General features: G+C 42.2%; 1 protein-coding gene across 1 annotated transcript in view; it reads right to left on the reverse strand.

The window, feature by feature from the left end:
* The window catches only part of LOC311426563 (netrin receptor DCC-like), a 357945-nt gene that overhangs the window by 49515 nt on the left and 281062 nt on the right, over positions 1-27368 (reverse strand). Inside the window, exons 13-16 of the mRNA XM_084502992.1 lie at positions 22687-22828; positions 20303-20413; positions 16117-16311; positions 2573-2668 (exon numbers count right to left, since the gene is read on the reverse strand). Of these exons, the coding sequence (XP_084359118.1) occupies positions 2573-2668; positions 16117-16311; positions 20303-20413; positions 22687-22828 (544 nt within the window). The remainder of the gene's footprint in view (positions 1-2572; positions 2669-16116; positions 16312-20302; positions 20414-22686; positions 22829-27368) is intronic.

A 27368-nucleotide genomic window follows, 5' to 3' on the forward strand; every position in this document is an offset into this window, starting at 1 on the left:
CAGGCCTTTCTTTTTCAACTGTATGCTTCATTATTTAACAGCCGTGATTTTTCTAAATATCATTTCAAATGGCAGTGGGTAAAACACAGCACACAGAAAAAAAAAAAAGGCTGTATTTTTTTTTTCCCCTAAAAATAATGTGCTAATTAATTAATCAAAGTATAAGTGACTCTTAGTATTTCCTCCCTGACAATTGCTACAGTTTGTCTGCTCCATGTGCGTTTCCAGCTCCTGACACCCTTTGATCACTTGTGTTTTATGATTTTGTAATTTATTATTCACAACTTCGGGATGCCACAGCCTTTGGAAGGAAAAACAGAGGAGACAAGGATGTTTAAAATGTATGATAAGCCATTAGTTCAACCTGCTGCTTTTGTAGCTTCTTTCATCAAAAGCTTCTTGATAAGAAGCAGGCACTGAAGGAAATGAAACAATCTGGTGTTGTGTGATCCAAACCCCAAGCCCATGTTCCACGAGGGCAGAAATGGGCAGCTGAACCTTTTTTTTAAAAGAAATTTTATTATTTTTTGGTCCAGTCTCAGTGAATTGAGCTTCTCTAAGGTTGAAAGTGAAGAGTTTCTTTGTCTGAAGTGAAGTTTTCCAAAAGGAAGTGCCTGTAAATTTTGTAAGGTGAGCAGTTTTTGTTCCCATGTTGTGTTTTTTTTTTTTTTTTTTTTTTCATGATGGAAGTTAACGTGACTGGTGCCGAGTTCCTATTTTAGCAAATACTGCACTGCCTTTCTCCACTCTACTGAAAACTTAAGGGCTGTTGTAGAGGAGATTATGAAAAGAGGCTGGCTTTAGCAAAATAAATGGTCAGACTCAATCAAAATAATTTGGTTGTTGAAACATGTCATCACTGACCTGAGGAGGAGGGAAATATCTGTAATCCACTGGTGGCTGAAAATAGGTCCCTAAATACTTCCCCCCTTTTCCACCGAAGTTTCATTCGCTTGTATTTACGCACGGACATCTGTCATTTGGAAATTGCAATCTCTGGACGGAAAATAGTTTTTCTCCCTCTCTTTGGAGATTTGATTTGTGAATATTACACGTTACGTAAGTCGGGCAGACCCCGAGGTATGTGCACGCATGCTAAGTGGCCACGCAAACACACGGGGTCTTGGTTCTTGCTTGCACCCTCCTGTGCTTTCCTGCTTTGCTGGAAGCAAAACTTTTTGAGATGCTCTTCCACAAGTCGCCCAGGCTCCCAGGGGTTTTATCTGCCCAGCAGGAGGCTCAGATATGTGCCCAGTGATGAGAAAAGCTCCTCAAAGAGGATCATCGCAGATAACCCAAGCCTGAATTACCTTTTTTACACCTGGATATCGTTGAATTTACAAGAAGTTACACACACGCATGAAATCAAGCCCCACAGGCCAGATGGGTTGTTTGTAAATGGAGTCAGACAAGGAATGAGAAAACTTAAAAATTAAAGTCTCCGTGGACCCCGAGGCAAACTCACTGGAAAGAAGATGTTACAAGACACATGTTGTTGGCATGCTCAGCAAGAATGACCTCTGTAGATTCCAGACAAGAAGTGAAATTAATAATTTTGAGCCAGAAGCTCCCTGACACTTACTATATCAAAGTCATTTTTATGGTTACCCTCGATTTTATAATGAATCTCTTTTTTTTTTTTTTTTCCTTGCTGACTTTCCAAGATTTCTTATGGGAATACTTCACAAAACTGCATGCTGGAAGCTGTTTTTCCTTGCAGAGCCACCGAGCAGCCATTTGGGTTCTTTCTTCCTCGCGGCACACCCACGCCAACGTCAGTGACCGGGTTGCTCTCAGTGACACAGCTCCCCTTCCAGGCAGCTCTGAACACCGTGGGTGGGCCACGAGAAAAAAAAAAAATCACCAAATGACGGTGTCAATCCAGAGGAAAAACACTTTTTTTTTTTTTTCCTCGATTCTGTTCTTTTAATTATTATTATTTTTTTTTTCCCTGTGGATAAAACCCACGAGGCAGTCCAGAAGTTGTACAAAACAGTTCTGCTCCTGTAATTTTGTTATTGTCCCAACATCATAATTGTGAATAGAGCTGCCTAAAAGCACTCTGCTCAGCTACTGCTGGGAAATTCCTTCTGTGAGCCTTGTCCTGTCCTGTAAATCAGCATCTTCACCTTTTCTAACCCCTTTGTCTGCTTCTGTAAACGTGCATGATAGGAATGTGCTTGTTTTGCGTTATTTTTTAACTAATTCATTTTCACTTGAACTACTTTAAGGAGAAAGGAAACAAAAGCAATTCCATCTGGGCTGAATTCAGCACAGCAACCCCTATCTCTCCATTTCCAAAAGCTTTGGGAGTCATGCTTCTCCCAGGCCAAACCGTACCAAAGAGCAAACACTTGTGAGCATCCCATTAAAAATATAAAGCCAATTTCTGGGAAGGGTAAATTATTCATTCTGTCCGTGTCATTACGATAAAGAAGAAAACGAAGCTGATTTATTCTAGCAGGGATTTGGAGGTCGCAGAGCTCTTTTTTTTTCCCGTTGCCTTGCCCCAAATCGTTTTGCCTATGGCGGAATTTGCTGCGGAGGAGATCGAGAGCATTTCCCGACTCACCTGTCATCGACCTGGTGGTGGCACTTTCGTACAGAGGCACTCCTTCGCCGGCGTTGTTAAAGGCCTTCAAGGAAATCACGTAGTGGGAGCTCGGCTCTGCAGGAGAAAACAGATAAGGCAAAACAAAACACACGCTGTTAAAGTCAGGCCTGGCAGGCAGGACGGACGAGCGCTTTCCTGAAAAAGAAGAAAAAAAGACAACAAAGTTAAGCCAACGTCTGTGCAAGAGAAAGATGGGATCCGCAGTGAGTGTGCCGGTCAGAAACAGCTCAGAAATTGCCATTTTACCACTTTTTATCTCACTGGGAACCCCCCAGTCTATGCTGTGGACGGGAGGGGTTTAACACACGGATCAATTTTGGGGCGCGCTGTGAAATGAGCAGCTCAGGTCTGCGTTGCTTCTGGATACAATTTCCTAAGGAAAATGAGACTATCTATTTTCCTGACTTTTTCCATGCAAATTGCTTCATCCCCCTTTCTATTTTTTTTCCTAGAGAAGTTAATTCTAGCTGTGCAAAAGACAATTACGGAAGATATCAGCCTGAACACATCGGGCTCTCCAACACCTGCCAAACACGGCACCTGCCTTCACCAAGTCCTCTACTGGAAAAGAAGAAATGTTTGTTACGTGAGGAGGCATTTATTAATGTGACATTGCAAAAGCCCTGCTGCAGAATTACATATTTCATCTGCATTAATGCCAAACGAGCCCAGCGTGATTAATATTATTACAGCGCACCTGAAATGAGTAAATAATCTTTAAGTACTTACTGCATATTGTTACTAATGTCTTTCCCACCCACGTATTTTGTACTTAATTTAATGGCCAGCAGAAACAGTGACATACTCACTTAGTATTCAGGCGGCTTCTTTGCTTCTGTCACGAAAGAGCTAAACTTTAAAAAATGCCAAACAAATGACGGGTGCATTAATAAATCCTTGCGCTAAGTATCGTATGGGTATGAATTCAGTTCGTATCCCCTGCAATATCATTAGTCACGAGGAAATTATTTTGCATTCACGGAGACGGAGTATATATATTTTCATACGGTTTCTACTCCATATTAGCATCCTGCTTTTAATTTCTGATTTAAGTGGTGCAACTCTCCAGGCTCCACACACAGATTTATTTATTGTGACATGCCGAGATTATTTATCTGAGCGTTTAATAACGTTACATTCAGTTGTTTCTGCTTAAGAAAAAGCATTTCACGTGGTCAGTCTAGACAGATGTGGTCACTACCAGTCTTCCTTCTGTCCCTGACCCAACTTCTGTGGCTTTTTAGGAGTTTTGAATGCTGTCAGGCAGAGTTTCACAAGTGGTTCGTACGGACCATTCACTATCATATACTTTGGTGAATGTAGGGAAGGACGCCAAAAGATGAAGCTTTAGGATTTGGAGATGTACCAGGTATTTGCTGACAGTTGCTACAGCGAGGCAAATTTTGCACCGTAGTTTTTTTTTCTAAATACTTGGTAACCTTTATAATAAATGTGCCTCACCACGGTCCTATCCATTTCCTATTTTCATACCAATTTTATGGAAGCCGTCAGCTCTCTGAAGAGTACATATGACAAAAGACAATGGAATTAGTCTTATTTTTTGCAGCTTTCTCCAAGTTTGGCACGTTAGGGCTGTTCCTATAGGAATCAAAGAGGCAAGCACCTCTGAAGGACAACGCTAAGACAAGAATTTCAGTAAGATCGGATGAATCAGCCTCTACGGGTTGGTTTACATCTCCACTGATTATGTTGAGAGCACAGACATCTGGACTTCATTTGGCTTAAATTTTAAATAATGAGCCATTAGTCGGAAAAGCGTGTCACCTTGAACATCGATAGTTTAAACGTGAAAAATTGCTCGTGAAACCTGATTCGAGAAATTACTGTCAAAAGCCCCAAAACATGTAACTGTCACATTTAATCAAAATCCGTCGTGAATTCCCGATAATGAAGAAGCCAAAGGAGTGACTTATGGCTAATTTGATGATGAAAGATGTACTCACGCAAATTGACAAACTGGGTGGAAAACTGTGATAAATTCCTGGAAAATTTTAAAATAAAGACCATATAGCACATCCTTCATTACAATTACCTGAACAGCACAATATATAGTCCATCAAACGTTATCAGTGGAACAGACTGACATTTGATATATGTTTATAACTAGGTTGGCTAAGGTTACATCTGCAAAAATGAGCTCAGATTGGGACGAGGATGCAATCTGCAGCTTTCTGTTAAAAAACATGAAAAATTCAGGTGGCTAATTTGAGCTGCTGTTAACTGGAGCAATAAATAATTGCACGAGTCTCTTCTTAGATAAGAGGGAAAAAAAGGCAATTTGCTATGGCACAGGGTTTGAACACAGTATTAGAGTTTGTTGTTTAATCCAATACAACCACAAAAAAAGTGAAAAAGCATTAGTATTATCACATAGAAAGTTGCTTTTTGAACAGCATTATATATTTGTCATACTTACGGGGTCATTCTGATGCTCTCTGGAAAAGTGCCCCTGACTGGAATGGGAGTTCAAATGAGGAAAGGTTTTTAGTATAAACCTACTAACAAGAGCAGCAGCTAATGGAACAGAAAGGCTGCTGGCACTCCTGGCAGCTACAACACCAAAGAAACGATGACAGAGAAGGGCTCTAGAGATGATAATTGCACGAATCTCAGAATAAATTCGCATTTTTTTCTCAACTGGTTCTTATTCATTGCAGTGGGGAATGCAACCGAGTAACAATGCTACTACCATTTGTATTAGCTATTCTGGAGCAGGAGACAGAGAGAATTATATGCATTTTTATTTTTTTTTTTCCTAGCACATGAAATCTCTTCTTGCCTTTGAAGGAACAGAGCGAAGAATTCAGCTTTAATCAGAGCATCAGGAAAGGATCCATCATGTCAATGTTGGTGCGGAACATGCTCTGCAAATAAAGCTGCGTTGTGCAGTTCAACTTTAAAAAGAAAAAGGCAAAAGAAGTCCAAACTAAGCATGAACAAAATCAATTTCTTCTGATGGATGTTGCTAGTGGAAAGAACATAATCAACGAATAGCAACCTGCTGAAGATACCGCCGTTATTTTCTTCTTAAAGAACAGAAAATCGCGAAATCTCTGCATCCATTACACGGGGTCTTTTGACAAATGTTTTCACGTGGAATTTAATTTTCTCTTTAAACTACAAATATAAAGTGAATGTTTGATAACCAGACGTGAACTCTTTGCCAGGAAAACACCATGCCTTGAACTACGGTGTTGTGAAGAGGGCAGTGCACTTGGCTGCTTTTCCAGATCGGCTCCTTTATCTCTCAAATAAAAATTCATTCTCGGTTCTGCTCATTCCCTATTATAACAATTACCTGACACAAGGGACCGGCAGAGTGCTCTGCAGATTAGTATCCTGGGAGAGCTGAAGCTCAGGCAGAGTCTCCTGATCGTCGTGAAGACGTTGCTCATCCCATCACACCACTTAGAGCTGCTGCCTTGCGCTGAACAACAGCTGAAGTCCTTCTCATTTAATGGAGCCGATAAAAGAACAATAAAGGTTACTTAGATGTTCAATAATCTTCTCCCAACACCTTTGTCAGCGTCTTTCGTGATCCATACAGAGAGGGAGGCACAAAGGGAAGTAGCAATTCATTTAGATCTGCTCCCTTTTACTCCGCTTGAGCATCAGGATGAACCCACGAATATAGTAGAATAGCATCCTTATGGTGCCAGAGCTTGCTTAAGAAGAAAACCGCCACCTTCTGCTTTTTTATTTTATTTTTTTTCCTTCCATTACTAAGCTGGTTTCAACTGTAGGCTATAGGAAGCTACCCTTGAGATGGCTGAGCCAGTAGGAAGGGATCCTTCATGAGAAACAGCTGTAGGCTCCCCGTAGACAAAGTGGAAACAAAGATATCTTGTCCAAACAGAGGGGGTCTGACAATACCCTGTAGTACAGGGACTTGGAGGGGGTTGTACCAAGAGGAATTCCTGTAGGTTATTGGGAAAATATATATATATACATAAGGGTTGTTGAGAAGTGAGGCGGTGGTCTAGATGAGGTTGAAAGCAGAGTAACTCCTGCAGGAATTGCCCTTCTGAAAGAGAAAAGGTCTTCAAGAGAATTACATCTATGCCCTGCATGTCATGTCACTGCCGCTGGTGCTGAGCAACCCTCTAAGGGGCAGTCATTGCAAATTATCTCGAGAAGCAAGCGAAGATCAGCCTAATTTACTCCTGTCTGGGTTTGCAAAAACATCGCGCTCGGTAATCAATAGTACCAGTATCAGCTCCAAGACCTGGTAACACTCGCTTATTGCCAGGAAAAGGTAATCTGTCAATAGGACAAATGTCAAATTGAAGTATAAACTCTGCACACCGGGGCTATTGGATTCCAGGAAACCGAGAGGGAAAAGTGCTGCCAACATCACAGCCAGAGATAGTGCTGTTTTTCTCTAACCTCAACCCAAAAGATATTTGGCCTCTTCTGTGCAGAAACTACCCTCAAGCAATGCATTACACCATCTTCCAGAAAAAGAGAGAGGTGCCTTGAGTCTCATTTTGCAAATATCCGTGGGTTTCTAACGCACCCAATGGCCAGTAGATTAAATCCCATTAAAAGAAACCGTCAGGAAGATGTATTCCACTTCTTGGACAACACACAATTCCCCTTGAGAGCAACGCTTGGGAGCAGATTTTAGCACAAGCTAGGAAAATTACATCCATCCTTTAAAAAAAAAGAAATCTTTAAATCATCTTAGCAGTCTTTAATGGTATTAATAAATTTAAGTATTCCACTAGAATAGACTCTCATGGTGACGATCTCCAAAGGACTCTCTTCTATGTCGTCTGCTAGAGCAAAATAGTTTGGTTTTATTCCTTCTAGGCACTCTGTAGGACAGCATCAGCTTCATTTCAGTGGTGGATGAGGAGCTACCCCTCCGATATTACTTTGAGGACTGTGTCAGGTCATTTGGAAAGGAGTTACCATCAGAAAGGCTAAAATGGATAATAAAGAGCTTGTGTATTGCCTTCAATAAAACAAGAGCCCTACCAGTGAGTTATCTCCTTTATAGCACAACAGAATTGGCCTGGATTTTCGTCTTCTGGTAAACTGAGCAATCCATAAAAATAGCAAAAAACTTTGTTCATTTCAAGTAAATTCACCAAATGCTGTCAAATTCAAGTATGCACTTCCCACGGTGATAGAGAATGGGGCTTGTAACTTCTTTATGAATAGAAAGCACAAAATATAAGTTTTTAAATTTGGCACATTTCCTTTAGTCTTTTGCCTATGAGCTATATGAAGCAGAGGCTCGCAGTATGTTTCTACATTAAGCAGACAATTAAACCCTGATCTCATCTTGAACTTGTGGGCACTTCCGTAGCACAAATAACGAAGACCTATTAATACTCTGACATGGTTAAAATATCAAATCGAGTTAATTTGGAATTGTCCCCGAGGAGCAGAGCTCTGCCCGTCTGCTTCACAGAGATGAGGGATGAGGGACAGAGGGGGTCTTACACATCTCAATTTCAAACAATTCTCGATAAATCAGTCCCCAAAGCCAACGTGTACCTACCCCAAGTCCAGGCAGAGCTGTGGGAGCTCACCGTGCCACGATGACCTGGGGAGCACCGACCTCCACAGCATCCCACCAGCCTTCTGCAGCCCCACTATTTTGGGGGAGCCTGGGCATTTACAGATTGCTCGGGCTCATTCGGGAAACATTTAACTTCGAAAACACCAGGGAAAGTGTTTAATGGAGCAAGGAGAATTTATAATGAGAATCTGTTAAGTGCTTTTATTTGAATGCAGTTCAGGAGACGCGCCTCAAATCCATATTTATGGTTGTTTTTAAGAAGTCACCTAGTCATACATTATGCCCGCTTCCTGATTTCGCTTGTGAGCGCTGTCCTGTGTGCATTATAACAAAGTGTGCAGGGTGTTTTTCAAAGCAAAGGCTGTAATTTGAGCATGCTTAGAAATAGGTCTTGTCTCCTGTGGAGATGTGAACCTTTACAGCCCCCACGGTGCGTTGCAAGCTCAGTGCATTCAGTGTCGGTGCGGATGCTGAACAACAAAAAAAATCCCAATGCGTATCCCAGACATTTGTTATTGACGTTACAAATGCAGGCGGACTCGGGGAAAGTGAAGTAGTGTAGCAGAAAATGAAGTGTAAGACATATGGAGAAATGAATAAAAAATGAACGGCCATGACTCCAGATGCCTTCTGACACCAGAAGAAATGCCATTAATGCACCAGTCGGGTTAACCAGAGGGTGGGCAAGATTTCTTCAGGCACCCAGACACAAAAAAATAACAATGAAAGTTGTACTGGGAGGAGAGGTTTGTTTCCCTTGCAACAAATGAGTCTTTAGTCCAAGCAAACGTGGATCTATGAATCTGGGTCACTTGGCTGGTTTCTTCTCCTTGGCATCCCCTGATGATACCAGTAATGCTCAAGAAGACAAGGCTCAGCGTTGTATCTGTCCTTGTTCGTGAAAACTGAGATTGTAACAAAGATTTTGGTTTTTTATTTTCTTTTCTGTTGATAAATGAATATAAACAAAAAGTTATTTTTGGCTATTTGCATAATTTCTATTCCAATTTGGCACGAAGAATTGTTCTTAAGCTTTGCGTTCTTTACCATAAGTAGAAATAGAGAGCTTATTCCAGCGTTATTATATACAGAATATTCCATCCCATCTACTGTTAATGGGCCCTAAACATTTTGTCAGGGAAGCCAGTTTAGCTATTTATTATAAGTGGAGGATGACGGCGTAAATAAACCAAAATACCTTGAGGAAAGTCAGCCGAAGCAGAGGAGTGGATTCCTACACGGAGATATACGGCTGCAATTCACTTGTGCCCAGAGGATTAACTTGAGGATGCTCTTAAAATCTACACAATTTGTGATTTGGGGGAGTTATGTCAGATCTGCGTGTAATGTAAATAGAGCATGGATCTCAAAGCGACCCTTTTGCTCGCCAGTAATTTCTGGCGAAGCAAAACAAAGTCAGGGAGGAATGAGAGAAAATTGATGCATGAAGTATTTGGGCAAATGGCAGGATTCCTTAAATGACAGTCGGTTTTGAAAGGCAAGAAAGAAAATGAACAGTCCCCGGAGTCTCAAAGTGCCTTTCCTTGTTAGTGTTGTGTTTTAATGCAAGCTATGAGGGAAACTGTGAGATGCACAAAATTTAACAGATTTTTGTTTGATTTTCACCACTCCATTTTGTATTAAAAAATGCGAAGGGAAGAAAACAACCCCAAACTACATTAAAAAGCTTTTTTGTTCCCTTTCATGTCTTTGTTATAATCTGCAACTGTCATCTGCAAAGATTAAAGAAAATGAAGAACCTTCTTTCTTTCCCTTTCCAATAAACCCAATTGCTTTTTTTTTGTTGCCTTGCCTATGCATGAGGGTCAAATTTAATCTGATCTGCACTTAAAATGAAGGTGGATTTGACGGAATCCTTAGTATCCCTACCAATACGTTTGTTAAAATAGAAAATTTAGATCTAAGAGCTTTGCTTTCATTTCTTGTACTTTGTCATTGTTGGGTTGTGGGGTTTGGGTTTTTTTGTAGTTTAGATGAATGTGGCAGGCTGAAGGGATTGTGATGGTTTTATTCTCAGCATCCGATGTGACCTAGGCTTGGAGGACAAGGGCATATCAGCATGTCCACCCTTGTCCCTGCGTGCTGCCACCACCATGGGACATGGGGTGACGAGGACATCCCATCATCGGGGAGCTGCTGGGAGCCAGTGTGCCGGCACAGGCTGGGAAACGACGCCTATGAGAGATAGGAAAATGCACTATAAAACGACTTCTCTGCATGAGTTTTTATTAAGTTCATATTATTTATACGGCAGCTCTAATTCTCCAAACTACTAATTAAGCAGAAATTGCTCCCATCCATTAAATTTGCTCTTCGGAGCTTAAAAATTTCAGATGTGCGTAGCTCCGGGCTTTATGGGAGGAGAGGGAGGAACTTTTAAAAAGTCTTTGCTAGACGTGCTGTACATTCTGCACTTTGCTTTCATTGCTGGGCCGGGAGGATCAAAGGTTCAAGTTTAAAAGGGCCCTGAAAATAAGACTTCAAGATGCGCGCGCTCCAGCTTCCCAATCAAACTCTTTCAAGAGGGTGCATATGAATTCCTGCACACTCGGGGAGATCAATGGCACTTTTTCTTAGGTCACAGAAAGGCAGCCGTGCTTAAAAACCCTTTATAAAATGATTCTCACATACTGAAGGGGGGAAGGACGGGATGTGCTCTAAGGTGGAAAGTCTACGTTTCTGGAAAACTTGTGAATTTGCTCCTTTCTCATCATATTTTATCGGAATAGCTGTAAAACAGTCATTTTTGTACACTTGTTCTTGGAAAGGTTTAGGGCATTTTACAGATGGACTAATGTTATGGATGCCATATGGATACCCTACTGTTAGTAGTAGGATGCTACTAACTAGAGGATAACTCTCCTGTTTCCATCCAAAGGTTTTTCAAAGCATTTTTACTCTTGGGACAACACGGCGATGGCAGCACAAGCAGAGGCCACCCAGTGCAAGGAGGTCCAGGGTTGCTTACTTCTATCCATTATCGCTGTCATTTATTAAAATATTCCACAGTGAGTTATCAAAACATCCCAGAATGATATAATAACGTTGTCAGCCTATCGGAATATGCTATTCTAAAGTTACCGTGCTTTATTTTTTCAATATATTAATTAAAAATAGAGCTTTACGACCTACTAAAAGGTTTATGTAAATTATTACAGCTGGTGTTTTGTTTCAGATACTCCGGGCTTTATGTTTGCAGAATCGGTAAATGGAAATCTCCTTGGCGTGCCTCTTCCCTTTTCATTTAAGCATTTATTTCATGTGCAAGCTTTAATACAAAGCTCCATGGAGATGAGCCCTGCCGGTTCATTGCTACATGTACCGTCTTCTGAGTTGGATCAGCACAGAAATCGTTACTTCTTCCGTGTAAAAGATCAGAATTGGCACCCGTGACTTCTTCAATATCGTTAAAACACAACCATTAATCAGCCAATAACCTTTCCATTTAAAATCGCAAGCAACAAATAACAAAAAAAAAAAGTAATAAATAAATAAATGGATGAAGTGGTTCTCCAGAAATGCGTCTCCTCGTTAGAATTATTCATTTGAAAGTCAGTCGGGCACTGATTTTTCTGTCACAGAAAAGGTTGAGTAAGAGCAGGGGACGCTTGCTGCTGAAATTTATGAGACCGACATCAAATATCTTTCATACGCTGCAGAAAGAAAACACAACAAATCCTTCACTGACAAAGCCGAAGTCTCTGTGTATTCTTCGATTCTTCTGTGCCCGCGGTGAGTGTGTCTCCCAGGCAATCTGACCACTCAGTCATGAGAAAATCACCCTATTTAATTCATTCCAGGGAGAAAGTGTAACCTCTACATACTCGTATTCAAGATGATCATCAGACAGAATAAAGTTCTCAATCACTATTATGAAAGGCTGAGCACTTTTCTTCATGTTTTTCAAGTGATTTATTCAGCAGCTCAAGTGTGCTACTCAGACAACTGCTCTAACAGCCCGGGTGCAGGCTGAGCCGGTTCTTAGAAAAGTTTTGCATGATGGAAGTAATCAATTAAGTACCCCAAATATGATGCAAAGCTGCCACACGAAGTGTGCGTATCAGTATGATTATCAAGAGGGAAGGAATTAAGAAGCAGGCCACTCTGTAAGCGAGTAGGTCTCCATCCTTCCCTAACGAGGGATCTACTTAAGCAGGTCTCCCGTTGCATCCAAGCCCTGTACTTTCATGCAGAGATTTAAAATGAAAATTGAAATTTAGGATTACGGAGGTGCAGTGAAGTATCTAATAGGATTTCTAAAGGAACTGATATCTGTCTTCCATCCAACAGCTCTGAGCACTAGGCGTAACTAGTACTAAGCGTTCTTTGTCAATCATTAGCAGCAGATTGAAGGTGCAAATATATTTGGCATTTCATAATTAGCTCCAGGATGGATGCATAACCACGCACACCACGGCCAAGTTACAGCTATGGGCGTCTGCAGTTGCCAACAGGGAGAAGAAAGGATGAGAAGATGGAGCTCTTGGGTGGACTGAACCACCCCTGGTGTCGTCTTTTCATGCTTGCTGGACTAGAGATGCAACATGGATGATGTGGCTCACCTGAAGTAGAGTAAAATAAATACTCAGAGTGCAGGCCAGAGAGTTTATCATTAGTCCTCTTTGATCACAAAGGTCTCAGGAGTGAACGTGGACATGCCATGGCCACAAGGAAAGCCACCAGCTGACTGCAGAGAAGATGATAAGTCCTTGGCTTAAAGCATGGGCTACATTTTGTTTCTGATTCTGCCCCAACCTCTCTGTATGATACTAGGAAGTGATTTTGGATTGGAAATAACCGCAGAATTTAGCACAAGAATACATACTATAGCAAATTACTGTATTTCCAGAAATTTCTAGCAATTGTACTGCTAAAAGCAGGTGGCCAACAATGCCCCGCGGCTGCACAAACAAGTTAGGGAAGGGGGGAACAAAACCCATACAAATATCAGCATTATATATTGAACGAGCAGGGATTGCTACAGCAACCATATCGCAAATCTAGGGCAGGAAGAGGCAGACAAAGAGGGATCACTAAGGCAAGAATTTCCAGGGCAACCACATTGCAAATGCTGGAAGGGGAATAGGGCCAACGAGGCAGTGCCACGGGGGCTGCTAACTTCAGCTTTCAGCACCCGTGTACATCCTACTTGCCAATCTCTCAACTGCAAGATCTTCAGGAAGATATCCAGGTGGTGCTTTTGTGCAGTGCTGAACACTGAGGAAACCAAACAAAACCCCACACAAAGCCTGTTGCCAGGAAAAAGAGCGGGGATACATGTACGAGCCCATATCGTGGTGCGAGGCATTTTGCATCCCTGCGTGAGTTTTAACCAGGGAGTTCTTCCCCATCATTTCTCTCAGGTCTACGGGAGATGCTTATGGAAGGAAATTAATGCCTGGCACGGACACGGGGTATTTGGTTTATGCATGTGTGTGTGAAAACGGTGACTGTGAATGCGAGTCGGCCAGGCTTTCTGAAAGGGAGCTGATGGCAGACAAACCTGATTGCTCCTTAATGCAGGTACCTGCCAGTCTAACATATGAATGATACATAAGTTTGCAGAGCGTTTCAAAATTGCATACCGAAGAAAAATAAAAAGGGCTGCAGTGAACTTTGGGAAGATGCAAAGGCCCAGTTTTTTCAGCGACGTGCATCATTCGGCTGAAGTGGAGCATCCTCTCCCCCATCTCTGTCTAACAAGACCAAGGAGAGCCAAGAGGAAGCAAACACTAAAAGCCACGAGGATCAAAAGTCTTCAGTGGAGAGAGAAAAACGCAATGAAGTTCATCATTTATTTAGGTATCTAACTCTGTTGTTGCTTTTGCATATCACTTTTAAGATAACGCCTACCTCTCCTGCATAGGTGTCACAGCTGTAACTGGGGAGAGGAGCCAACAAAACCTCCAGGGAGTATTTTTCCTCCCCACCTGCCAGCAGAACATCTTAATTCATAACCTTATTGAAAACAGTATTTTTATTAGGAAAATAATCCCTTCTCATCATTTCATGTAATTTTTTGTAATGGTTTCTAATAAAGCCGGTGAATAATGCAGGAAGTGTTGGCAACTGCTCTGATTTTTTAAAAGCTTTCTCTGGGCCCTTGGTCACATCCCTCTGGGGTTCGTTTTCTGTGGATATTGAAATGATGGAATTTAATTAGTGCAATTATTCATGGAAATTGATTTTCAAAGTTGTACATGTGAACGCTCCGAGAAGTTGAATTTAAAATTTGCACGTCGGGATTTGCGACCAAAGTGCTCGCGTCCGCAGCCAGTCAGGGACCAGATGCCTGTGACTTGTCTGGACAATGGCAATCAAGTTCCACTGCTCACAGGCTGAATATTTAAATCAACCCCCAAAAAATCTACAGTGAAAAGGTACTTGCCACTTGAATACCTTTTGTAAAACTTCAGGCTGCTGGAAGATTTTTGGCCAAAAAAAAAAAAAGGCAAAAACAACAGCAACAAGAAAAAAATACCTCGATTTTGGTAACCAAATTATTTATAAGTAAATGTTTGTTACACTCAACACAGTTCCTTGACACTTGCTAGATCTCTGAGTGCAACTTCTCTAAGTGTATTACTGAAATATCCTCCCTGCCCTGCTGGGTTTTCTATGTACTTCTGTCTGCCAGCGCAGCCAAGAATATTGGAAAACTTTTAATCCACAGAAACAGTTTTAATAAGTGAAATATACCACGAGCTTTCCACAGTGCCGAGTATTGTTAGCCTAGTAGAAGGCTCTTGTATCTGCAAGTGCTTCTTAGCAGACCTTCCACTTGATGGCAGCGGCTATCAGAGGTCTAAGAAGTAAACAAATTCACAAATAGATTTGTGTATAGAAAACCAAACTCCAAAGCTTCATAAAACCCGTGGCATTTCTCCAGCTGTTAATCAGGATACTTTCAGGGAGAGTTGACCATCAGGAGCTCCAGCAGGCTGGGCTCTGTTGGTATCTCCTCAACCTTTGCCAAAGCACATTGGTCTGGGTAGCTCTCTCCATATAATTTCTTTCTTTTTTTTTTTTTTCTGTAGATGAATATTTGGGGCAGTTTATGGCTCTCCGCAAATACATTAACCATAAAATACACCACTGAACATAGAGGAAGTGTTTCACGGGGGAACAATTAAAACATTTTATTCCAGTCTATTTCTCGAGTTCCCCCAAGGAAACAGCAGAAGCATTGGCTGATGCAGTTTCATGGTGCTATAAAGTACAAATAGCAAAGGGAAGTGACCCCAGAGTTTTGGCCTTATAGAATTAAGATAAAAAACATAACTGTGCACCCCTAATGCACCAAGTTAATGAATATTCCCATAATACCTGATCATCCCAGGATTACGGAGCAGAAAACTTACCGCTTCTCCCTGAAATAAAAATGCTAAAGAAGCAACAACGAGGAAACGATTAAACTTTCAGCCTTCCTTTAAACTTTGAACTGTTTTCCATCGCTAGGAGAACGGTCCATCACCAGTGGAAGGATCCAGGTCCCTGTGTATCACGCTCAGAATTCAGATGAGCTGTCACAGAGGCTGTGCCATGAATAATGAACAAGCCCCTCTCCTGCCACCGTTTTGACAGACACAAAATAGGAGTTTTCTGATTGCCATTCAACTCAAACATGGGGGACCAGCCTGGGGAGAAACATCTTCAGATCCAGCTCTCCGCGCGAGTGGGAGTCGGCATTAGGAGCACGAGACACGACCTACTTGAATAAAGTTAGCATTTGATCAAGGAAATTTGATATGTTTGAGAGTGTCCAGCGGTTTAAAGGCGAAACCAAACCCGAATTGCAGAGCACAGCCAGCCTAAGAAAACACCATATGGAGGAAGCACCAGTGACAGCCTGAAAATAAACTTACCAGCTAGCATAATCTCAGAGGAAGCTCTTTTTTTTCTGCTACTACGAACGAAAACGATTACTTACCCAAATTTTCAATGGAATAGTAACGTTGTTTATTGTCCACCCGCACGGTCTCAGCGTATGGGCTGCCCACGCCGTAGCCGATGATGTACCCGCGGACGACAATGTTGGGGTTGAGCGGCGGAGTCCAGCTCATGACGATGCTCGTGGTCAAAGGTCTGACGTGGAGAGAGCTTGGCTGGTCAGGAACCTGAGATTCTGGGATTCAAACACAAAGAAATGAATTAACATTCTAAGCAAGTTTTACTATTCATGCGGGTTGAGTTTAAAACGTTAAAATATGAATCAAAATGGTAATTGAAATGAAAACAACAGGCACACGCACACACACAAAACGACCAGATGCCTCGGTTACATGCAGAGCTTACATGCAACTTCATTTCTGAGCTACATCCCTCCCTTCCAAGAGCCCATTTTTAAGAGAATCTCCTAGAGCTTTCCACTTTTAATATAAATGTACATGTACAAGAGAGATTTGGAACTACGCACACAGGATAAAAAAAAGATGACCTGCACAAGAACTTCCTATAGGACAACTTTTATCTTCCCTGGTCTATTTGCAGGATCCTGACAGCTCATTGCACGAGTCCTCCTGTGCTCACTCATCATTTAACAAAAAGGTTGACTTTGTTAGCGACGTGCTAGGATATTCTGGCAATAATCTATCTCTTTGCCATGAAAACAAGCAGGGAATTTGAACTCCTGGACATGCCTCTCTTACTTTGAAGCCACTTTAAACAACACATCGACATTCCCGACATGAAATAATGGACTGAGATGTTTTATTTGCAGGTATTCTCGGGTAAAATTCATTACTTTAAGTAGCAATTAATCACTTGGAGCCTATTTGGCAGCCTGTTGCCTTCTTTGAGCCTGATTTTACATTAAAGGTGAGGTGAATGCCTTTTGTTTGAGTTTACTCCCAGCTACCATATCACAAGTCTCCTCAGAGGAGCTGCACAGTAGCTTGTCTTTTTGAGAGCAGAAAAGAGACAAGTTACTATTTTCCCCCCAATAAAAAGGCTTGCAATATAATAGCAAAAAGCTCGTAGGCAACAAGGACGGGGTGAGGAAACAGCAAAAACCATCAAACGACGTAAACTCCAACAAAAGACACCTCCCGATTGTGAAGCATTCCCACTGTAAACCTTGGAAAAGGCAATAAAAAGGAAGAATTAACACTTTGCAATAACGTGTGTGCGTCCTTGGCGCTTTATGTGCCTTCAGATGACTGCTGATGAAGGCTTTAGGGGAGCCTGAAAACCTGGTGGATCTTCAGGAGGTCTCCTTTAGTACGTTACCAGTCTGAAAAACCCAGTCCCTTTCGAAAGCCTTTGCCTTCAACTTCTTAACATTGCAAAGCACGGATCTCGGTTAAAGGTTGACGAAAAGCTCACTGCAACGTAGCTACTCACAAAAAGAAGAAACAGCCTGCGCCCAGAGTGTCCCTGTGAGCCGGGTAGAGATGCCATTTACCCCCCAAGTCCGTTCCCAAACTTTGTTTCAGCGCAGAACCAAAAGTTACTGAACAGAGCTGGTTGCAAAGCAAGCGACGGAAACGAGCCCCGAGGATAAAAATATTAATTTAAGGAATTAAAATTTTCTTGAAATGAAAAGTTAAGATAAAGTAGCAATACTGCAATTCCTTAAGCATCCTGAAAGTACGAATTCCCAGGCAACAAAGGACATCAAATTATTCAAAGGACCTACAAATGATATTTTTTCCATCGGACGCGGTGCAGAGATTTTCACCGCAGCACAGACACCACCACCTAACCACGGGGTTAAAACCACATCATTCAAACATTCCATGTTATTCATTTCAAGCGATTCAAATACACGATTTGTGCTTTTCAGAGCAAAATCACGACCTCTGCTTTCCAAAAGCAAAAGGCCATTTCACTTCTCATCCCCTTCTTGGGACGTAAGCCTCTGAAATGAAGCTGGAGCGAACATTTTGGAACCATTTTTCAAATACTAAAGCTTCATAAACACAGAGCTACTTTTTGAAAACACTTTTTTTTTTTCTTTGCTTAATATTTCTGCATAAATCCTTTTAAATACACTTTAAATAATTTTATTTTAAACTTTTTTTCTGGAAAAGAGGCGATTTTCTCATTCTGAAACAGTTCCAAACTTTAGAACAACCCAAAGTTGATTCAGAATTAACTTTTTTTTTCCCCATAATCAGGGCTTATGTTAGACATAACATGCAGGAAGCACCTTAATCCATCAGTTCATCAGGAACTGGACCACCCGGCCTCTGCGTGCTCTGCTGATCCAGTGTACCAGCACTCGGATACCCAGGATTAAAAATCCTATAGAAACACGTTTTATATTCCTGCTTTCTTTTTGAGGCTATTTCCTTGCAGTTCTAGGTCAATGCAGTTACTTTTGGTTCTTCTGGGCTTCAAGAAATACTTCTGAGAAGTGTTTTTCAGCTCCCATTCTCCTCCTTCAAGTGCCGAATGAGCTCTTCATCCTAAATCACAAAGGAGCTAAATTTTCTCAGACTTTCGTGGATGTGTATTTTACCGAGTCCGGGTAGTTTTCCCCCGTCCCGTTTCGTTCAGATGTTTCCCCAATCCCTTTTCAGTACAAATTGCAGCCTGAGAGCAGTCTGGCTTGTCATGCTCTTAAAGCACTAATTTAGAGCTGAAGCTAAACTATATCGCTTATCTAATATGTGTAACAGCTTCCATCTGTTCGGTGCAGTAATCAGAAACCAAGCATCATAAACCCATTTTCCTGGAGGATACCTTCACAAAGTTGATCAGAGATTCTCTTGCATCCTTGCTCCAGCTATTTAAATCCGACCCTTTGGGGAACACATTGCTTTCAATTTCTATTTTTTTTTTTTTTCTTTCTCCTATTTCTTTTTAAAGTACGAAATGCGAGGCTGAAAATAAATATTTAAAACCATCCCAGCTGTCAGCAAAGGCACGCGAGCTTTCTAGGGAACCTTGAAGAAGCGGCGATGTTTGGATTTCTAATCACTTGAACAAAACACACTAATTAAAACGAATATCCATCGGGAGCTGGCGCCGTTCGCCAGGATGCTGCTCGTCTTCGTGCTGCTGACGCCAAGCAGGCTTCCAGAGAAAGCAGGAGAAGCTTGCAGGAGCCACAGCAGCTGAGAAGGACTTGCAGACAGCAAGCTGGGCTCCAGCACTTCCCTTCTTAGCTGCCACTTGCAGGACTCTGCGTAACTCCTGCAAAAAGTGGATTTATCTCCAAGGTTTAGCACTTTTTTGCATTTGGACATGGGGAAAGGACACGAAGCAGGAATCCTTCGAGTTGATTTTGAGATCGTAAGGAAACCCATCGAGTCAAAAGAAAGCTGATATCGAGCGCAACGGTGCATTTAAACTAATTATTTATTTATTCTTTCATCCTGCTTGCCTTTGATCCTTTCGAGGCGACTTATTTTGTTTTAAAAATCATAGCAATTTGCACCAGTTTCATTTTCTCTTCATCTCCTTTCTACTGCATCTCTGCTTCTTGCGGATTGTAGTTTTGCCATGATTTCCATCTGTCAGCTTCTTTGTTCCATTTTGTCTTGCACTTTGCTTAATTTTTCAGGTAAGACTTTCTCATTACTCTCCTTTTATTCCTCCACTTCTTCAAATATCCCCATCATTTTTATCTACCCCTTTCATTTCTGTGTTTTCCTTCCCTTTTGTGTCAGCATCTGCGCTGATTTACAAAGCCCACGGTTTTCAGGTATCTGCATCTCATCAGCTTTCACTAATTATTCAGCTTTGCTGCCAGCCTGCGTTTCTAAAATCTGCAGATAAAGGCTAAGAAAGAGTATTCGACATATCTCAATATTTGCTTGGAGAATTATTAGGATTGCTGGCATCGTTTTCGTCAGTCCTTTGATTACGTTTATGGTTTATGAAGTTCCAGATCCACTTCACAGCGTTATTTTAAGTGGCCACGATGCTCGGGAGCTACATTCTGGCACAGAACTGCGATCCCAAAGGCTGCTGACTCCTTGGTCGTGGTGGTAACAGAGAAACACAGCACAAGACATGAGAGATCCGAGAGCAGAAGAAAACATTTATGGGCGGATGCTTCCAGGTGAGGCCCTGGAATGCCACCCCAACCTCGTGCTAGAAGACAAGGGCTGTGAAACCCCTCAGCTGGAAAGCTTTTGGAGACAAGAGCTTTTAAGAGATGCATTTACCATCGAGATCATTCTCGGGTGTTTCTGCCGTGTACCAGTCCGAGGGCGGCCCGGTCCCGTTCACTGTCATGGCAGCAACCTGGAAACTGTACTGGCTTCCTTTCTCCAGTCCTGGCAAACAAACAAACAAAACAAATGAAATTGTAAGGAAAGAAGATGAAAACCAAACCATTTGTGACTTTAGCCAATGCAGGGACAGCCTGGTTGGGGATGGCGCTGCAAGGTGCTGAGGAAAAAAAAGGGATTTTGACCAAAAGGAGAGGTTTTAAAAAATAAATGCGAGCTGCACTGGCCCGTGACTAGGCAGGGCTCTAATTCCCATCCATTGAGCTCATGGGTACAAAATGAACAAAGTCCAATTAGTGGGAAACTGAAGAACTGTTTTACACAGCGAAGCCACTAATTGCACATTTCACAAAAACAGCTCTCCCTGCTTCCCAAATGCACAAAACTCCAGCTAACTCTCTCCTTACGCATAAAATCTGCAGGCTAGGAGCTAGGTTAGCAACCGAACAGCGTTTTGCTTGCCGGTGCTCCTGATTAACTTCAGAGCATGCAGTCCAGGAAAAAAAAACACAATACAACCCTAAATCTTTCCAATATTATGAAATAAGGATGAATTCCCAAACAGATGTTTTCCTTTGTGGTTAAAGCCATCAGAAAACAATCGCTGCAGCACGGTTCGATGCGCCACAGGACCTCCAAGGCCCTACGGTGGGGATATACGTTTACCTTTCTGCCTTGCCTATACTGACCACAAAAATGCACAGGAAAAAAAAAAAAGAAACACCCCATTTAATTGCAGACGTTCTCCAGAGAAGAACGCTTGTAATTAAAACGAGCGCTTTAACATTTAGCTGACGTGACTCTGAAATTGCTAGCAGCTATTTGAGAGGCTGCATTGTGACTCGAAACTCCTGTGCTGTTGCAGATGTTCTTATTATCCCGCAAAGCACCTGCCTACCAAGCAGGATGGCAGCGAAGATCTAAAGCGTGGCCGTGTTAATATTTAAAAGGCCCATTTAGAAGAGGCACGCGTCTCTGGCAATCACAGTATATGCATGCAGAAGGTAATAATGAGGCCGGGATGTATTTCTGAACTGCCTTCCCAAGCCCAAATTGCCACGTTTTGGGAAGCAAAGCACTTTGTTTTCCACTGCATAGAGGTGAGTGGTGGATGGGGTAGGTGGGAGGGCTGGGGGCTGTGGTCCCACGGGACTCTGCAGCTCTCCAGACCCAAAATAATTCATGTGAAAGAGGTCAAGGTGTGGGGATCTACCACAACAGAGATTAATGTGCTGTGCTCCCAGCCCAGCAGACAACGGCCGTGACCTCCCGCTGCCTTTCCACCTCGCCAGCCCTGGGGATGGAGAATGTCAGAGGTCTGTGCCTTTGCTCTGGGACTTGGACTTTATTTCTGCTTTATTAGCCAGGAAATTTTTCCTTGCCAGCTTGGCTAAAGACCTCGGTATGCGATCTCTCCCCAGAAACTACGAGTTTCTCGTTCAGCTGTTAGTCACCAGCCTCCACAAATCATCCCGCAGGCACCGGGGCCAGCAGCGTAGGTAACACAACCACGTTGAGGGTTCAATATTTAATGTCTCCCTCATTCAAAATAAATAAATAAAAAGTTCGGCTTTTGCTTTTTATTTGATCTTGAAATGAAATCCTGCTTTTCCTTCCAAAATGGTAAGTGAACATTTCCATTCTGAAGTATGCGATCCAGAAATAATTCTCATTCTCACCGATTGCACTTTATATGTGAAAGTAAACATAAAACAGGTGATTTGAGGTGAAGGCACGGTTATAAAGATGCCACGGACTTTGACAAAGTTTAATTTTTCTCCCTTGCTGCTTTTTACGTCTGGGCATAATGCAAGAACGCAAGTGAAATTCATTTTCAGCTCCTGGAATTGACTGTTACCCCTACAGCACTCACCTGGCTACTTCCATTCATCGCAATTACAGTTTTGTTATGATCCACCGTTGCACTTTTTATTCTGTGAGGAGGCATTTGCCCTCTAAAATCTTCAAATAGAAACCGAGGAAATCGATATTTTTGCACCCGTAGGAAAATTGGGGATGTTTACGGAGTGGTGTAAAAAAAATATCTGAGGTTGAAGCTATTGGACACGAGGAATTTGGCCTCAAATTCACTGATGATAATAATAAAATCCAGGAGACAAATATATGAAAAAAAAAATAAAAATAAGGAAAAAATTGGGTAAAAAAAAAACACATAATATAAAGACTGTCTTTGTACAACACAATAAATGCTACCTGCCAGCAAAGAAATCAATGTTCCCTTGAAGTGAAAGTATATTTTATTCCCAAAGCATTTAATTCATCAAAACCTTGCAAGGTTGTACCATGTGAACACTGACCTGTGAACAAGTACCAGAGGTTGTTTGGCTCCAGTGTTTCAATCTCACCCCTGCGGGTAGTCTTTCTGTGTCGGATTTTATAGCCCGTAATAAATCCATTTTGAGTGCCTGGTGGTGGAGGCAACCAGCTAACTTTGATACTCTGTAAAAAAGAAGAGATATTACTGCTGAATTTTATTTTATTTTTTTTTTTTTCTTCAAGGAAATGACAAAAGTAAAGCAGATGAAATGAATGAAGTAAGGAAAAAGAAATGAAAATGGCTTTTTTTTTTTTTTTTAAATCGACTTTCATTCAAGTTTTTATTTTTGAGGAGACAAAATCAAATCGGAAAAGATTCAAGTGATGGCATGAAGAAAACTATGCATTCGCCCGCAGTGGATGGCTATAGAGATAATGGATTTATATGCTACATTTTCTTCTTTTCTGGGAAATTTTCATTTCAACAGGCCACTAGAATACCCATGGTACTATAAAGGTCGAGCAGACACTGCGACTCGTTTCACTTTCCAGCCCAAAGTGCCAAAATCTCATCTTTTTGCCCGTAGCACTCATCACCCTGAGCATTTCTAAGAGTTTTGTGCCATTTCAGTCCCTCCGATGGCCACGGAGATGCGACTGCCCCCTCGCCACATCCGTGTAAAGCCAGTTAAACCTCCTAGGCAAAAACTTATCGCCGATCCCAACTCGTATGAGAATTTTCTCCGAATCAGAGCTTTTAATCAGGATCAATCACTAATTTTGTTCTAACTTTGCTTGTCTTGATTGTACGGGGGATCATTCCTCAACACGCCGTGCACCAGCTCAGGAATGCCAACGCCTCTCTTCCCTTCACCCTCTACCGCATCAGTTGCTCATCACAAAGGTGCCTTTCTCCTACTCTAACAACTTCATTTCTTCAGGAGCCTTTGCTGAGGGACCTTATCGAAAGCCTTTAGGAAACCCCAGAGAATGATATCAACCGGATCTCCCTGCCCACGCGCTCCGTGATTCCTTCAAGGACTTTAATGGGGAAGCGAAGCAGGACTTAACTTCACAAAAGCCGTATTGATTCCTCTCCATCATATCACGTCCATCCGTGTGTCTCTTCATTCTCTTCTTTATTAGAGCTTCTATCAGTTTGCTCAGGAAAAGCACTCGATTTACCGGGCCGGACTGATAAGAGAGCTGATATTGTACATCAACCTTTTTTTCTCCTAAAACAATCTGGGCACCAGCACTTCCCTGCAAGTCTCCGGTCCTTTGAGGGTTTCACCCACCAGGATATAAGGTCTTCACGGTGTGAAGGGTTTCTGATGGAGCAAGGCCTCGAAATTATCTCTGCACGGGCTCTTACAGCACCTCATTATGCATTTTTAGACAAAGAGAAAAGCTGACCACATCACAGTGGATAGTTTTTGACCAAACACAATTTATTACCATTATTGAGTTGCTTAGGCCCTGCATAAATACGTTATAGCACATACCGAATTAATTATTGCAATAGAAAAAAATCAATGTTGCCCATATATTGCCCCGTGATTTATGGTTACAATCAATTATACATTTCAAAATCAATACCTCGGGTTTTCAGCGCCGAGTGAAATAACGCGGGGGTTCTTCCATTAGGGCAGAGCAAACTCCGTTTTTCAATTGCGAGAGTGATTGTTTTAAAAACAGATCTGGTCGCTTTGCATATTGAAATTGCCCCCATATAAAACGTTTATGGGGGAATGCGAGCATGCCAAGAGCGCCTTTAAAACATTTCTGCTGACAGCTCCGAGGACGCCGTTGGGTAACTCGTTTGCTACCGGCAATGCGTGGAAGAGTGAAAGCAGAACCACCCTAAAGTTATTTCCCCTTGGACCTGGGGCATCCTGAAAAGCTGGAGATGATAAGAAGTATGTATGGAGAAGAAACAAGAAGAGGAGGGGCAGAAATGCTTTCAGGGACCTTCCACACGGCTCACGCAGGTTGCAGGAAGGATTTGTAGATTGAAAAATAAATCTTTCTTCTGATTAGGGGAAAAGGGGGGTTCTTTCCAGACCCACCCAAAGCTGTCACTGCAACAGCAACAGTTCACTTCACCTCAACTTGGTCTCCATGGCCACCACGGCGATGCTTTTTATCAATAGTGCTTAACACGTGCCCCTTTGATCCGGGAAAATCGATGAGTAACGTGCTGCCGGGCTCCTTGTTCTTTCTTCTGCTTCGGAAAGAGCAGGAATGGCGAGAGCTCTAATCCTTCCCACTTTAGCCAAGGGGCGACTCACAGAAAGGAAATATTTCCTTCCTATTCCATCGGGATCCCCTTGCAGGCGGTGCTTTGCAGGCTGCAGACCACACAGCTTTTGGTCGATCCCTCCCCGATCAACTGTATCTGATGAACCTTTTCAGAGAGAATAGATATTGGCGCAACGTTTTTCCACGTTTTCACGTTTTTGCCATGTTTTCATGATTATTTACGCCAAACCAGTATAAAAAAAAAAATGAAGAATTATCTCTACCTCGATCAGAAATGTGGAGCGTCATTAATCTTATCAAATCAACGTTTCTGGATGTGCAAAGACCATTTGTCTATCTTGGTCCGTGAACCTCTGGACGTAAATGCTCGTTAAGAATTAGAGGGGCTGCTGTGAACGTAGGCGGATTAAGCATCCAGAACACACTTACCTTGCTGTGAAAAGCTGGAAAAAGTTCAAAAAGGAATAACTCGATGACTTCATGCAACAACAGAACGGGTTATTAGTCTCCACGTATGGCTAGCAGCAAGAAATTTTTCAGTCCAAACGTGACCCATGCGTGAGCTGGGATTTGAAATGAATTTCCTGAGCAAGGCGGCAGAGTTGGGAGCCAGTTGTGTCCTCTTTTTGGAGAGCTTGGAAACCAAGCATTATCTCCCAAATCGGGTATGTTTTGAAAGACAGACAGGTCTCACGAAGGGACTTAAAAAAAGACTGGATTTAAAAAAAAAAAACACACAGCAAATCCTCAGGTGTGCTTTCGAGCGAGGCTAGCGCTTCAGGCTTTGAGCAAACATGGAAATCGATGTCTCATTTGTGCAATAAGACAAGCTAAGCCTGGCATAACTGCAAAATAATAGATTTCAGCAAGAAACGAAGCATCCTGAGGTGAAGTAAAGGGTGCTTAATGTACTGCCACTTTGCTAGGTGTGAGCTCTCTCTTCAAAGAGCAGGCGAATTCCTGGGAAATGCTTGTTATATACCACACACGCGGCACAGGAGCTGATTATCTTTATCTGGACAGTCAAAAGCATTTACGAGTCAGACCTATGGAGCCTACGGAGATCCCAGATGATGATGATGAAATGAGGGTGTCTTGATTTGAAAGGCATTATTTTTATTCGTACAGGAGGCAGCGGGCAAGGAAAGAAGAAGGAGAGCCCTTCACAGCATGCACTGTGACCTCCCAAAGTCCTGCTAGAAACATCTGAAGGCACCAGTGGGCAAAGACAACAGGGTTTTTCACGTGATGGTTTGCAAGCCGAGGAGCAGAAAGGATGAGGCTTGGATCCTTTTTTTTATTTCCAACCAGTTCGGCTCTTTTAAGTCCTTTGCTGCACCACTTCCCAGCAGCGTGAATCCTCGCCTTTGATCCCACGCCTTCGGGTGCAGCCCTGGACTTGGCCAGGCTCAGAAAGAGCTGCTGGGAGTAGGTAGGAGATTGGAAATGACCCCGTCTCCAACACATCCCCTTCCCCTGAAGGAGAAGGGGCTGAAGGTGAGAGCTGTGTTTCTCCCACCCCACCGCATCCATCCCAGCACCCTGGGCATCCTCGCTCCTCCACCTCCCGCAGGTGAGGGCTCTCACCGTTCAACCAAGCCAGGAGCTGCAAATTAATTTACAAATACTCCCTGAAGCTGGTGGTGGTTGCCTTGGCTACGAGCAGTTGTAAAGTTCCCAACCATGGTGTTTCATAAAACCACTCTCATTCCCAAGAGAAGATAATGAGAAAAAAAAATATGGGAGGACTGCTAAGGTATGAAGACCTTTCCAGCCAGTATCGTCTTCTCCAGGTATTTCTCTTCTGAGCTACGTCTCCAAACAGATATTTTATTAAAACTGCATGATCAAATACTTAAAACCACTTGATTGCCACATTCTTAAAAAAAAAAAAAAAAAAAGAAAAAAAAAAAAGAAAGAAAGAAAAAAGGTGATAGCAAAGAAGATATCCCGGTGAAAGAAAATTAAGGATAAAAAATGCCTCTGGGTGTCTTCGCTAACTTGAAAAGAAAAAGAGGATGAAACACAACCAAATACAAGGCTTAGACAAATCAGACACCTTGGGCAGAGGCTTATGATGGCAAAGGAACAAAACAAACAGAAAATGGTGAGCTTTGACAACAAATAATGGAAAAAAAAATCAGAATTTTCTCTCTTCAAATGTAGAAAACTTCTAAGGCAAAGCGGCTTCTGAGATTTTGTTCTATATATTTAAAAATAATCATGTACAGTGCAAACGTGTGCTTTTTATGTGAGTGATGTGGAATGCCAAATTGGGTTTGGGTTCCAAATGGGGTTGTTCAGGCTGGAGAAGGCTCTGGAGAGACCCTACAGCAGCCTGCCAGTACCTCAAGGGGGCTGCAGGAAAGCTGGGGAGGGACTTTTTGTTAGGGGATGCAGTGATAAGGCAAGGGGGAATGGGCTTAAACTAAAAGAGGGGAGGTTTAGGTTAGATATTAGG

Source organism: Aythya ferina (assembly GCF_964211825.1).
Source record: "Aythya ferina genome assembly, chromosome: W".
In the NCBI taxonomy this organism is placed as follows: domain Eukaryota; kingdom Metazoa; phylum Chordata; class Aves; order Anseriformes; family Anatidae; genus Aythya; species Aythya ferina.